This window comes from Capra hircus, chromosome 10 (assembly GCF_001704415.2).
Source record: "Capra hircus breed San Clemente chromosome 10, ASM170441v1, whole genome shotgun sequence".
Lineage (NCBI taxonomy): Eukaryota > Metazoa > Chordata > Mammalia > Artiodactyla > Bovidae > Capra > Capra hircus.
In genome coordinates, this window is record NC_030817.1 from 91,744,476 (window position 1) to 91,758,162 (window position 13,687).

The 13,687-nt window shown below is 39.4% G+C and overlaps 1 protein-coding gene across 4 annotated transcripts in view; it reads right to left on the reverse strand.

The window, feature by feature from the left end:
* SCAMP1 (secretory carrier membrane protein 1) overlaps positions 1–13,687 on the reverse strand; it is a 154,591-nt gene that overhangs the window by 102,149 nt on the left and 38,755 nt on the right. For 3 of the 4 annotated variants that reach the window (XM_018053678.1, XM_005685067.3, XM_005685069.3), the window contains exon 2: positions 13,264–13,341. The exons of the other annotated variant lie outside the window; for it this stretch is intronic. In XM_018053678.1, coding sequence (XP_017909167.1) covers positions 13,264–13,341 — 78 coding nt within the window. The remainder of the gene's footprint in view (positions 1–13,263; positions 13,342–13,687) is intronic. 4 annotated transcript variants of the gene reach the window in all.

A 13,687-nucleotide genomic window follows, 5' to 3' on the forward strand; every position in this document is an offset into this window, starting at 1 on the left:
GCAGACAGAACTGACTGAGGCATGCCCAACACAGATTCTCTTGTTATTACGGGAGGTGAAAATTAAACATGCCAATGTCAGAATCAGAACAAGTAGAAATCTTTTTTTCACAATATATGACCATTTTAAAACAAGGCTTTTAAAGATTAGAGTAACTGAGGGAGGTGTTATTCTAACAGGAGAAAAGAAGGGATATACAAGAAGGAGAGCTTTCAGAGAGAGAAAGGCACATAAAGGAAGAGAGGTGTGGCGAGACATACTCATTCATTCATCAAACACTCACTGCTCAATTATAAAGTGCCACAAACAATTACAGACACTTGGGAGACATTAATGAACGCAACAGGCAAACATCCCTACCATCAGGAGATTACATTCTAGCAATGGAAGATAAACAATACATATGAATATGTATGTATAAAATTAAATACATTATAGAGTATTTTAGAAGGCAGTAAATTTTACGGAACAAAAAATGAATAGGATAAAGGGGTCATGAAAAGTTGAGTAGGGATAATTTTACAAAGGTAGCTGCTGCTGCTTCTGCTGCTGCTAAGTCGCTTCAGTCGTGTCCAACTCTGTGGGTAAGCCAATATTCAAGCAAAGACTTTATGGAAGTGAAGAAGTCAGCTCTGCAGATACCTGGGGGAAGACCATTTTAGGCAGAAGGAACAGCCAATACAAAGTCAGGAGAAGGACTAAGGCAGGCCAGAGTGCTGGGAAAGAATATCCAGGGAAGGAGCGAGAGATGCTACAGACTAGACTATACGCTATATTAAGGATATCTGGTTTTACTTTGAAGAAAATCAAAAGCTAGTGAAGAACTCGAAGCAGGAGTCTGAAATGATCAACTTTTTCCCAAGGGATCTCTCTGGCTACTGAACCAGAAACAGATTAAAGGTGGAAGGAGGGAGACTAGTCAAGAAACCACCATTGTAGCAATCCAGGCAAGGAAATACGGCAGCTCAAGCCAAGTAGTGGCTATGGAAACCAGGCATCAGATCTGTATGTATCTGAAAGAGAGAGCCAACAGGATTCCTGGACAGAAATGTGATGTGTAAGGAAATGGAAATAATGAAATACCACCAAGGTATTCACCTAAGTAACTAACAGGATAGAAATAAGAAAGACTGAAAATGAGCAGGATTCCAGTGAGGGGGCTCAGTTCAGTACTGGATAAGTTGAATTTGCAATTTCTAAGACAGCCATGGCAGACGTATCTAGTACACAGCTGAATACCTGAATGTGGGGTTCAGAACAGAGGTCTGTGCTAGAGATGTAAATTTGGGAGTCATCAACACAAAAATGGTATTTAAAGCTATAAGATTTGATGAAATAACAATTTGAATGATCAAAGAGAAGAGAAGCAAAGTCTGGCACACTTCAATACTGGGGCACACTTCAATACTGCGGGTGAAGGATCAGGGAAAGGAGAGAAATTAGCAAAGGAGACAGAGAATGAAAAACAAGTGTTCTGAAAGCCACAGGAAGAAAGTTTACTAAGAATGAGATAGTGATCAGTTGTCAGAGCTGTTGATAGATGGGGAATAAGGGTGAAAATTCACCACCGGATTTAGCAATGTGGAAGTCACTGGCTACTTTGACAAATGCGTTTCGGTGGAGTGTAGGGAGCAAAAGCCTTACTGAAATATTTTTAGGAGAAAGGCTTGCAGGATGGAAAAAAAAAAGCAGACAACTTTTTAGAGGAGTTTTGCAGCAAATGGGAGCAGAAAAAGTTTTTCAGGAACAGAGATGTGAGAATTAGACTTGAAAGGGAAACGAAATCAAGGTAAAGTTTTGTTACAAAGTTACAGTAATCAAGAGAGTGTGAGACTGGTATAAGGATAGACACAGAAAATTAAATTGAATTTACAGTCCCCAAATATGCTCTTATATTGACAATCAATTGATGCTCATCAAGAGGGTCAAAATAATCCAATGGGGAAGAAAAGTCTTTTCAACAAATGGTGCCAGAACAAGTGGGCAGTGACAGGCAAAAGAAAGAAGCTGGTGATCTATCTCATACCATCCACGAAAATTAATTCAAAACGAACCATAAACCTAAATGTAAGCACTAAAACTATACAACTCTTAGAAGGGATCTGAGAGTAAACCTTCATGACCTTCAGTTAGGCAATGGCTTCTTACATATGACAACAAAAACAGAAGCAACGAAACAGAAAACAGACAAATCTCACATGAAAATTTAAAACTTCTGTGTGTCAAAGAACACTGTCAAAAAGATGAAAAAAGGGACTTCCCCAGCTGTCCAGTGCTTAACACTCTAATTACGAAGTGGGGGTTGTGGGTTCCATCCCCCATAAACAAACCTAGACAGCACTTTAAAAAGCAGAGACATTACTTTGCCGACAAAAGTCCGTATAGTCAAAGCTATGGTTTTTCCAGGGGTCATGTATGAATATGAGAGTTGGACCATAAAGGCTGAGTGTGGAATTGATGCTTTCAAACTGTGGTACTGGAGAGGACTTGAGAGTCTCCCTTGGGCTGCAAGAAACCAAATCAGCAAATCCTAAAGGAAATCAACCCTGAATATTCACTAAAAAGAATGATGATGACGCTGAAGCTCCAATACTTTGGCCACCTGATGTGAAGAGCCAACTCATTGGAAAAGACCTTGATGCTGGGAAAGATGGAGGGCAAGCGGAGAAGGGGACAACAGAGGCCAAAATGGTTGGACGGCATCACCAACTCGATGAACGTAAGTTTGAGCAAACTTCGGGAGATGGTGACGGACAGGGAAGCCTGGCATGCTGAAGTCCACAGGGTTGCAAAGAGCCAGACATGACTGAGCAAATGAACAACAACAAGCTCCATGTCTGCTACGCCTGTGGGCACTAGCTCCCGTGCACACCTGGTGCTGCCAGGGTCCCGGCCATCCAAGCAGCTACACCACTTCCAGACCAAGTCCTCCAGGGCAGCCTCGGGAGCAGAGTCTATGGACGACTCACATACAGAGGCGGGGAAAACCACAACTGAACTCCAGGGGCAGTGTGGCTAAGGAAGAGGATCAACATTTCCATGAGCTGTACAAGCTGCAGATTAAACCCACATGATCAATTTGGCAAACTCTTTGTCCATCTCAGTCTTAGTTCAGTCGCTCAGTCAGGTCCAACTCTGCGACCCCATGGACTGCAGCACATCAGGCTTCCCTGTCCATCACCAACTCCCGGAGCTTGCTCAAACTCATTTCCATTGAATCTTTAATGCTATCCGACCATCTCATCCTCTGTCATCCCTTTCTCCTCCTGCCTTCAATCTTTCCCAGCATCAGGGTCTTTTCCAGTGAGTCAGTCCTTCGCATTAGGTGGCCAAAGTACTGGAGCTTCAACTTCAGCATCAGTCCTTCCAATGAATATTCAGCACTGATTTCCTTTAGGATTGACTGGTTTGATTATCCTCGCAGTCCAAGGGACTCTCAAGAGTTTTCTCCAACACTACAGTTCAAAAGCATCAATTCTTTGGCGCTCAGCTTTCCTTATGGTCTAGCTCTCACATCCATACACGACTACTAGAAAAACCATGCTTTGACTACATGGACCTTTGGTGGCAAAGTAATGTCTCTGCTTCCTAATATGCTGTCTAGGTTGATCATAGCTTTTCTTCCAAGAGGCAAGCATCTTTGAATTTCATGGCTGCAGTCACCATCTGCAGTGATTTTGGGGCTCAAGAAAATAAAATCTCTCACTGTTTCCATTATTTCCCCATCTATTTGCCATGAAGTGATGGGACCAGATGCCATGATCTTAGTTTTCTGAATACTGAGATTTAAGCCAGCTTTTTCACTCTCCTCTTTCACTTTCATCTTTAGTTCCTCTTCACTTTCTGCCATAAGGGTGGTGTCATCTGCATATCTGAGGTTACTGATATTTCTCCCGGCGATCTTGATTTCAGCTTGTACTTCCTCCAGCCCAGCATTTCTCATGATGTACTCTGCATATAAATTAAATAAGCAGGGTGACAATATACAGCCTTGATGTACTCCTTTCCCAATTTGGAACCAGTCCATTGTTTTATGTCTGGTTCTAACTGCTTCTTGGCCTGCAACCAGATTTCTCAGGAGGCAGGTAAGGTGATCTGGTATTCCCACCTGTTGAAATTTCCACAGTTTGTTGTGATCCACACAGTCAAAGGCTTTGGCATAATCAATAAAGCAGAAGTAGATGTTTTTCTGTAACTCTCTTGCTTTTTCTATCTGTGCCTATGGAATACATAAAAGGACAACCAAAGTTCCCACAAAAGGAAAACACCCTAGCTCTGGCCGCTGTGGTCTTTGGAGGCAAGAACACACAGGCGTAGGGCCAGATTAGAGTCTGAGCTGTCCTCACAGCACTGCAGAGACCAGCCCAGTAGTGCAGGGCATCCTAGGGAGGCAGAGATGAACTGCCCTTCATGGCAAGGGCAAGGAAACTGCAGCTGAGATCTGAGAAAAACATTTATTATTATTCTTATATTTTGATTTGTTCTGTAATTGGCTCTGGATTTTTTCTTCTTTTTTCCTCTGATGCTGTGGTTGTTCATTTCACTATTAACTGTATTTAAGCTTTGGAGAACTTTTTTAAACCACATTTTTTATTTCCTTTATATTCTTCTAACTCTAGTTTGGCTCTCTGCAGTCCTGTGGGTTTTTTTTCCTTTTCCTTTTTAAAATTTTTGTTTTTCTGTGATACATAGAAAACCCTAAATATAATATCAGAAAATTACTAGAGATAATCAATAAATTTAATAAAGTTGTATGATCAATATCAACAAAATCAACACACAGAAATCACTTTTATACAGAATATATAGAAATCACATTTCTATACTTTAACAAACAAAAATCATAAAGAGAAATTAAGGAATCAATCCCTTTTGCCATTGCAACCAAAAGAATAAAATACCTAGGAATAAACCTACCTAAGGAGACAAAAGAACTGTATACAGAAAACTGTAGGACACTCATGAAAGAAATCAAAGATGACATCAACAGATGGAGAGGGATTCTATTTTCCTGGGTTGGAAGGATCAATATAGTGAAAATGACTAGACTATGAAAAGCAATCTACAGATTCAATACAATCCCTATCAAATTAGCAACGACATCTGTCACAGAACTAGAACAAAAAATTTCACAATTTATATGGAAAGACAAGAGACTCTCTGAATAACCAAAGCAATCTTGAGAAAGAAGAACAGAGCTGGAGGAATCAACCTTCCTGACTTCAGAATACACTACAAAGCTACAGTCATCAAGACAGTATGGTACAGGCACAAAAACAGAAATATACACCAATGCAACAACATAGAGAGCCCTGAGATAAACCCACACACCAATGGGCACCTTATCCTTAACAAAGGAGGCAAGAATATACAATGGAGAAAAGAGAGTCTCTTCAGTAAGTAGTGCTGGTAAAACTGGACAGCTACATGTAAAAGAAGGAAATTAAAACACTTCACAACACCATACAAAAAGATAAACTCAAAAATAAGTGTAAAATCAGAAACCATAAAACTCTTAGAGGAAAATGTAAGCAGAACATTCTATGACATAAATCACAGCAAGATCCTCTATGAACCACCTCCAAGAGTAATGGGAAAAAAAAAAAACAAGTGGGACCTAATTAAACCTAAAAGTTTTTGCACAGCAAAGGAAACTATAAACAAGGTGAAAAGACAGTCCTCAGAATGGGAGAAAATAATAGCAAATGAAACAACTGACAAAAAATTAATCTCCAAAATATACAAGCAGCTCAGGCAGCTCAATATAAAACAAACAACCCAATTAAAGAGTGGACAGAAGATCTAAGCATACATTTCTCCAAAGAAGACATACAGATGGCTAATAAACACACGAAAAGATGTTCAAAATTGCACAGGATTAGAGAAATGCAAGTCAAAACTACAATGAGATATCACCTCACACTGCTCAGAACAGCCATTATCAAAACAATAAATACAATAAAAACAATAAATACAAAAAATAAACAATAAATGCTAGAGAGGGTGTGGAGAAGACAGAACTCTCTTGCACTGCTTGTGGGAATGTAAATTAAATGTAAAATGTAAGTAAATGTAAACCACTATGGAGGACAGTATGGAGATTCTTAATAAACTAGAAATAAAAGTACCATATAACCCAACAATGCCACTACTGGGCATATACCCTGAGAGAACCATAACTGAAAAAGATACATTATCCCAATGTTCATTGCAGCACTATTTACAAGGGCAAGGACATGGAAGCAACCTAAGGGTCCATCAACAGATGAATGGATAAAGAAGCTATGGTACATATACACAATGGAATATTACTGAGCCATAAAAAAGGAACACATCTGAGTCAGTTCTGATGAGCTGGATGAACCTATCTGCAGGGCAGCAATGGAGATGCAGACATAGAGAACAGACTTTCAAACACAGAGTCAGGGAAAGAGAGAGTGGAACAAATGGAGAGAGCAGCATGGAAACATATACACTACTATGCATAAACAGAGAGCCAGTGGGAATTTGCTGTGTGACTCGGCGAGCTCGACCCAGTGCTCTGTGACAACGCAGAGGGGTGAGATGGGGGGGAGGTGGCAAGGTGGTTCCAAAAGGAGGGGACATATGTTTACCTGTGCCTGATTCGTGTTGGTGTACACAGAAACCAACACAATACTGTAAAGCAACTATCCATCAATTAAAAATAAAAAATTTTTAAAATTACAAAATACAAACAGCATTAGAAAGAGTAATAGTGAACCAAGAAGGAAACTTAAGAAAATGAAAAAAAAAATAGAGAAATAAGAGGCAATAATTCAGGGAGCAGTAGATGACACCCACAATAAGTCCTGGGACCCAATTATAATCTAATGACATGAGATTCAAATGATGACATGGAATATTTTTCATAGAAAGGAGGAAGACTGTCTAGAAGTAGCAACTAGAAATCAAGACAACATATACCCAAATTTTATGCCAGTTGTCTGAGAATAGTGAGAGAAAAAGCAGCTGGTTTTTGAGAAGGTTACAGGGGAAGCTGTGTCCTCATAGAAAGGCCAGGGCAAAGGATGAAACATTCGGAGAAAAACATAAAGATATAGGGGATTTTGGTGAAGTTGGACTCTGACTTCCAGAGAGCACAAGTAAAGTTTCAGGAATTAAGGAAACAGAAGGGTTCAGAATCAGTAATGTGCAAAAGCATCACGAGGATTAAAATCCAAGAGATGAGAAAGAGTCTAGGGCCTCCTGTAGAGAATGACATAAATGAGAATCAAGGACTAGTGAGACTGGTCCTGATAAACTTAGAGTAGTCAAGTGTGGAGGGCAGGCAGGGATAAGTGTTCTGAAGGCTCCTTCTAAATGGGCATGAAGAGATATTAAGTCATACAGTCTTAACCCTAATGTGCCATCTTATTCCCAAGTGTGGCATACAAAACCTAAGATGAACCTCAATGATTCTCCCCTCCTCATGTTCATGTCTTAATATAATACCCTCTCCTTGAGTGTATGCATGACCTGTGATATGCTTCTAATCAACAGAGTATGGTAACAATGACAGGTATCATTCCCTTGATTACATTATATAATAGAGGTACTCTGTTTTAGTGTAACAGTGTAAGAAACTCTGCAGACTCTCTGAAATGAGTGGCCATGGTGGGGAAGCCCCTGTGGCAAGAAACCATGCAGCCTCTAGGAACTGTGGACAGCATCAAGGGCCTGGGGGTGGTCTCCAGCTGATAGCCAGCCAACAGCCGGGGCCCGTAGCCATAGAACCACAAGGATATTAATTCTGCCAACAACCTGAGTGAGCATGGAAACGATCTTTCCTGTCAAGCCTTTGGATGAGAATGGAGCCCAGACAACACCTTGATCACAACCTTGTGAAACCCTGAACAAATGACCCAGTTAAGCTGTGTCCAAACTCCCGACCTATAGAAATGATAAAATAATAAATGTGTGCTTTTTCAAGCTGCTAAGTCTATAGTAATTTGTTACATAACAGTAGAAAATGAATATATCTACTATAAGAGATTCATCTTGACCCATTAAAGGAGGTGAGGATAGTCTAGGGGAGCCAGGCTTATGACCACACAGTACCTCTTTACTCCATTAGGTCTAGGGGAGGTCATCTCAATGGGGTTGTGAGTCAGAAAGTAGATGACTTTAGCTGGAGCACACAGCACATTGGAAGATAAGATTAAAAAGACAGTCAAGGGGAGAAGTCTGATGAGACTTTCTACTTTCTGCTCAATTTTTCTACAAACCTAAAACTGCTCTAAAAAATAAACTAATAAATTTTTTTTTTTTTAAAGATACTGTGCTTAGTCGCTCAGTGGTTTCCAACTCTTTGAGATTCCATGGACTGCAGACCACCAGGCTCCTCTGTCCATGGGAATTCTCCAGGCAAGAATACTGGAATGGGTTGCCATGCCCTCCTCTTCTTCACAACCAAGGGATCGAACCCAGATCTCCCACATTGCAGGCGGATTCTTTAACATCTGAGCCACCAGCGAAGCCCAAGAATACTGGAGTTGGTAGTGTATCCCTTCTCCAGCGGATCTTCCCAACCTAGGAACTGATCCAGGGTCTCCTGCATTGCAAGCAGATTCTTTACCAGCTGAGCTACCAGGGAAGCAAAAAATGTACTTGGCATTCGTTATTCTTAACCCCATGAACTGTAGCCTGCCAGGCTCCTCTGTCCATGTAATTTTCCAGGGAAGAATACTGGAGTGGGTAGCCGTTCCCTTCTCCAGGGGATCTTCCCAACCCAGGGATCAAACCTGGGTTTCCCGTATGACACATTTCTAAGGAGTGAAGACCTAATCTGAACTCGGCCTTAAAAAAAAATAATTCTAGTCACAGCCAAAAAAAAAAAAAAAGATTTGAAGAGAAACTAGAGACAGGTAAGTAGACAGGCCATTGTATTATCTCACATGAGTACCTGAATTAGGACAGTTTAGTAGGAACGAAAAGGACAGACACATAATCTCTCCTGCAGGTATAAATGACAGGATGTGGCTACTGATTAGATGTAGGATAAGAAGCTGTTTGAGACAAAGACTCAGGTGCTTCCAGCCAATGACACTAGAAGGCAATAGTTATCATTAAATGAGACTAGAAACAAAGAAGGTTCCGGAAGGGACAGATTATGAGCTCCAAAAGAGAAGCATAGGAGAAAGAAAAAGAAATTTACAGAAATGTATGCCAAAAGAAAATTAAAAGTTATTACAGTATAAAAATTGCTTTTGCAGTATTAAAAATAGGTAAACTACTATATACTATCGAGTCAGTTCCTAGTGCTAAAATTTTAATCCATTATCAGAAGAAAAGTTGACATTAGAAATTATTTAACTCAAATCTTCCTCTCTAGTTCCACTGTTACACATTTGGGGGAAAAAGAATGCACAAACAGATAGCTAAAGGGAAGTTGTGTATAGAGCAGGGAGCTCAACCTGGTATTCTGCGACAAGCAAGAGCGGTGGGATCTGGTGGGAGGTAGGAGGGAGGTTCTAGGCCAAGAGGGAGGGGACATGTGGATATCTATGGCCGAGTCATGTAGATGTATGGCAGAAACCAACACAACACTGTAAAGCAATTATCATTCAATTAAAAATAAATTAAAAAAAAAAAAGCCCAAAGAGGTTAGATGGCTTCCTAAAGGTAGCAACTAATTAGTGGCAGGGACTAGATTAGAACCCAGGTCTTACGATTCTCAGTCTACTCCATGTCCTGAATTGACTTAGTCAGAGGCAGATCCTACTTACATAAATCAATTAGCTATGTCCTTCATGGTCAGAAATGACCACCGGAGCATGCCAGTACTTGGAATTTTCTTCTCTTGGTTCTGCTGCAGATCTTGCTGCTTTATGTGACAGAAATCATAAATACCAACAACTAGCAGAACAGGAAGGAACCAAACAGCCTATCCCTGAAGGAAAACAGCATGACAGTAAACGAGGCCGTGAGAAACGGCACTGAGGATTTACCAACAGTGCCCCACTCCCTCCACACACAGACAGCACTGTCTCCGCACCCACGCCTCAATGCGCGCCAGAATAAATCCTGTCTGAAGCCATGAATGCCGCCACCGGTGGCTGAAGCTAGCTGAGGATCAAGTGGCAACAGGCATTTTAAACTGTTGCCTAATTTAAAAGGAAAACATTCCCCCTAAATATGTAACAATTCTCAAGGATGAACTAATTCTTCTAGTAATTTATATATTAAGTTTTAGAGGGTAAGCCAGGGAACCCATCATACTCAACATAATACCAGAGGTAAACTGCATTTTGAGTTCAAACAAAAAAAATTATTTCATAACCAAAGACTACCCTCCACTTCATAGCACATCTCAATTCAGACTACCACATTTACAGTATACTGCCAACCCTCAGTCTAAAAACCACATGGTATTTTATGAGGACCCTTCTCTGAAATTATAGTACAGCATGAATTAATATACAAATTATTTAAATATTTATTACTTTCCTTAAAGTTTCCATTCAAACAGAAAACTAACTAAATATAAAAGGAAACCTAAAAAGAAAAATAAGAAAGACAGGAACTTTCCAAAGTCTTAACAAAGCTATACACTAATTCTGCTAAAGGATCTTCCTACTTGGCCTCAAGTAGTTCACCACACCCTTATGCAACAATCTAGAAGATTGCTTCACTTTCACAAATATTTTTCTATGACAAATATGGATAACAACAATCCACTAAAATAGTATCTGGAGTTCTAAAATATCACTTAAACCAATTATCCAAGTACACCTGCTCTGTCTTAGAAAATAGTCACAGCTGCAGAAAAGGAGGGGAAACAAATTTCTAAAATCATACATTATGAAACAAAAGAATTCTGAAATTTTAAATTATTTCACCTGTGTTTTCCACAGTGTAAAAAGTTCAGTGCAAAATGCATCAGTGCTCTAACATCAATAATTTTCTTGGTTCTGACACTGTGTCATTGCTCATCAAATCTAAGAGAAGTTTCATTGTAAGCTGGCTGTTCTTCATTGCCTAGCTATTCTTCCAGAAAATCTTTCCTTGACTGTAAAGTCTTAAACATTTAAAATCATAATTTACATTTTTTTTTCCTGGATTTATCTTCTTTGTGTAATTTTTAAAAATCCCAATTAGGTGAGAAAATTTCCATGACCAAAACTATACCTGCTATTTCTTAGGCATCTGCCTCTAAAGACAGCACTAGCAAAATGGAAAAGGCAAAAGCTTTACACACACAAAAAAAGATGAGTTACGTAAACCAGTTCTGCCACTTACTAGCTAGATGACTTGTGTGTGTTTCAGTTTCTTTATCAGTGAAAGGAAACAGAAAATATCCATGTTCAATGCTGTCATAAGAATTCGATAACATGGGTAAAAGCACAGGGCACCAAGCAGACAACTTGTTGAAGAACACTACTATTAGCATTACCACAGAGAATAATCTAAAACGGCTACTGTAAAACGGTGACACATATTTTTTGCTGGTAAAATCTTCCCAAAAAGTATATAAAAATCTCTCTTTATTCATCCCCAGCAAATTTTAACAGTCATTCAAATCTCTACCCTCCAGAAATCATGTTAGAAGAATTACATATAGTGGAATAAAATATACCAGTCTCTTTTTCTTCCTTTCAACTGCTACCAAGTTGTAATCTCGTACTTTTTCACAGTTTTCTATAAGGTTGTGCCATATGACACTGCTATATTTACATGTCAACACTGGTCAATTGATTGGTCATTTCACAGGGTTCAATACGAAACAGACAGGCTCAATGAAAACTTAATGATCTCAGCCTGGGTTGCAGCTGCTACACAAAAACAGAGGCTGTTAAAATAAATGAGGACTTTGAAATAAAGCGAAATTTAAAAGTTCATCCTCCTTTTAGGGCTTTTATCTTGCACAAAGTTCTTCCTAAAACTAAAAAGTTAATACACCATGAAGATATTTCCAAGCAAAACCCTATATGATCTTCCAGAATTATTTTCTAGATTATGAAAAATATGATCTTCAGGAAGAGATGATCAAGTAAGGCTCCTTATGCTGACATGTAAATGCAAGCACGGAACTGAAGAACTTCAATACCTTTAACAGGATGACTAAAATTTCAGGAGCTAACAACGTTTAAAACTAAGGGCCTCATGAGTGTGATATTTAAGCTAAAGGCTCAAATACAGGAGACAAAATTATTTGCCAGAGAATTTTTGAAAGAGAATTCTCAACCTATCTTCTGCTGCTGCTACTGCTGCTAAGTCGCTTCAGTCGTGTCCAACTCTGTGCAACCCCATAGACAGCAGCCCACCAGGCTCCCCCGTCCCTGGGATTCTCCAGGCAAGAACACTGGAGTGGGGTGCCTTTTCCTTCTCCAATGCATGAAAGCGAAAAGGGAAAGTGAAGTCACTCAGTCATGTCCGACTCTTCGCGACCCCATGGACTGCAGCCTACCAGGCTCCTCCGTCCATGGAATTTTCCAGGCAAGAGTACTTCAGTAGTCCTCAAAACTGGCTCACAATAAAAGTATCTAAAGGATGAAAGGAAAAACAAAAAACTGCCTTATGAGGGATTAGGGCCCTAACAGACACTGTAATAAAGTTGCCCAGCTGCTTCTAGCATGCATTCAAGGTAGAGAACCCTGTCCTGAGGGTTTTTTCCATACTCCTTCATTTTATAAACCAAGACTTCATTTTGAGAAGATTAGGTTTCTAGGCCGGCTAAAGTTCCAGAGATTCTAGTCTACCAGAGGAGAAGGCTAGTCTTATTCAGAATCACCTAATTCAGATGACAATCATACAAATATTAATGGTACTGTTTTGTACAAACATCTCTGTAAGAAAATATCACCCTGTATTACCATGAAAACAACATGTATAGCAAAAAATCTCCCCTGTTAAAAAAACTGAGGCAATATTAACATATTAGAGAGTTTATTGGAGAAGGCAAATGGCAACCCACTCCAGTACTCTTGCCTGGAAAATCCCATGGACGGAGGAGCCTGGTAGGCTGCCGTCCATGAGGTCGCAAAGAGTCGGACACGACTGAAGCGACTTAGCAGCAGCAGCATCAGAGGGTTTATTAGAAATTTGTAGAACCATCATGGTATTTTCAATTACTTGGAATATTCCTTTTTTTTTTTTAAAGAACTTGCTAAATTCTAAATAAAACACTAACAGCTTGTTTTATATAAATTTAACAATCAACTTAAAAGAAACCATAACTGAGATATAAATCCCATTTAATTTCATTTTAATATTTAAAAGTAGTCCAATTAAGAATAGTCTTACTGTTCTAGAATCTGAGAATGGATTGTATTCATCAAGTCCTGGTGGGACATTTCTTGTCACTTGTGTAACTGATGGGTCCTGGAATAAAATTCAAAGGAGAAAAAAAAGGTTACTTATCCTTTAAGACACATTTATATTTACAAAGCATCTGCTTTATCTGTACGTTTGGTCACCCAGTTAAGCTAACAGAGGAAAATAAAGAAGATTATCAGATTTACTCAGTTCCATTTCCACAAAGTTGAAATTTAAACCCACAGCCCTCACACCCTCAAAGAAAAAGAAATGAAAACTATGTTAGATGCAAATCAACTGCTAGCTATTATCGAAAGAACGAAAATAAACCACCTCTTAACAGTTGTGTGGAATCAACTGCATCTTAGCAAATCTTGAGTAAATCCATCCCTTCCTTTGGGCTCCACAAAGA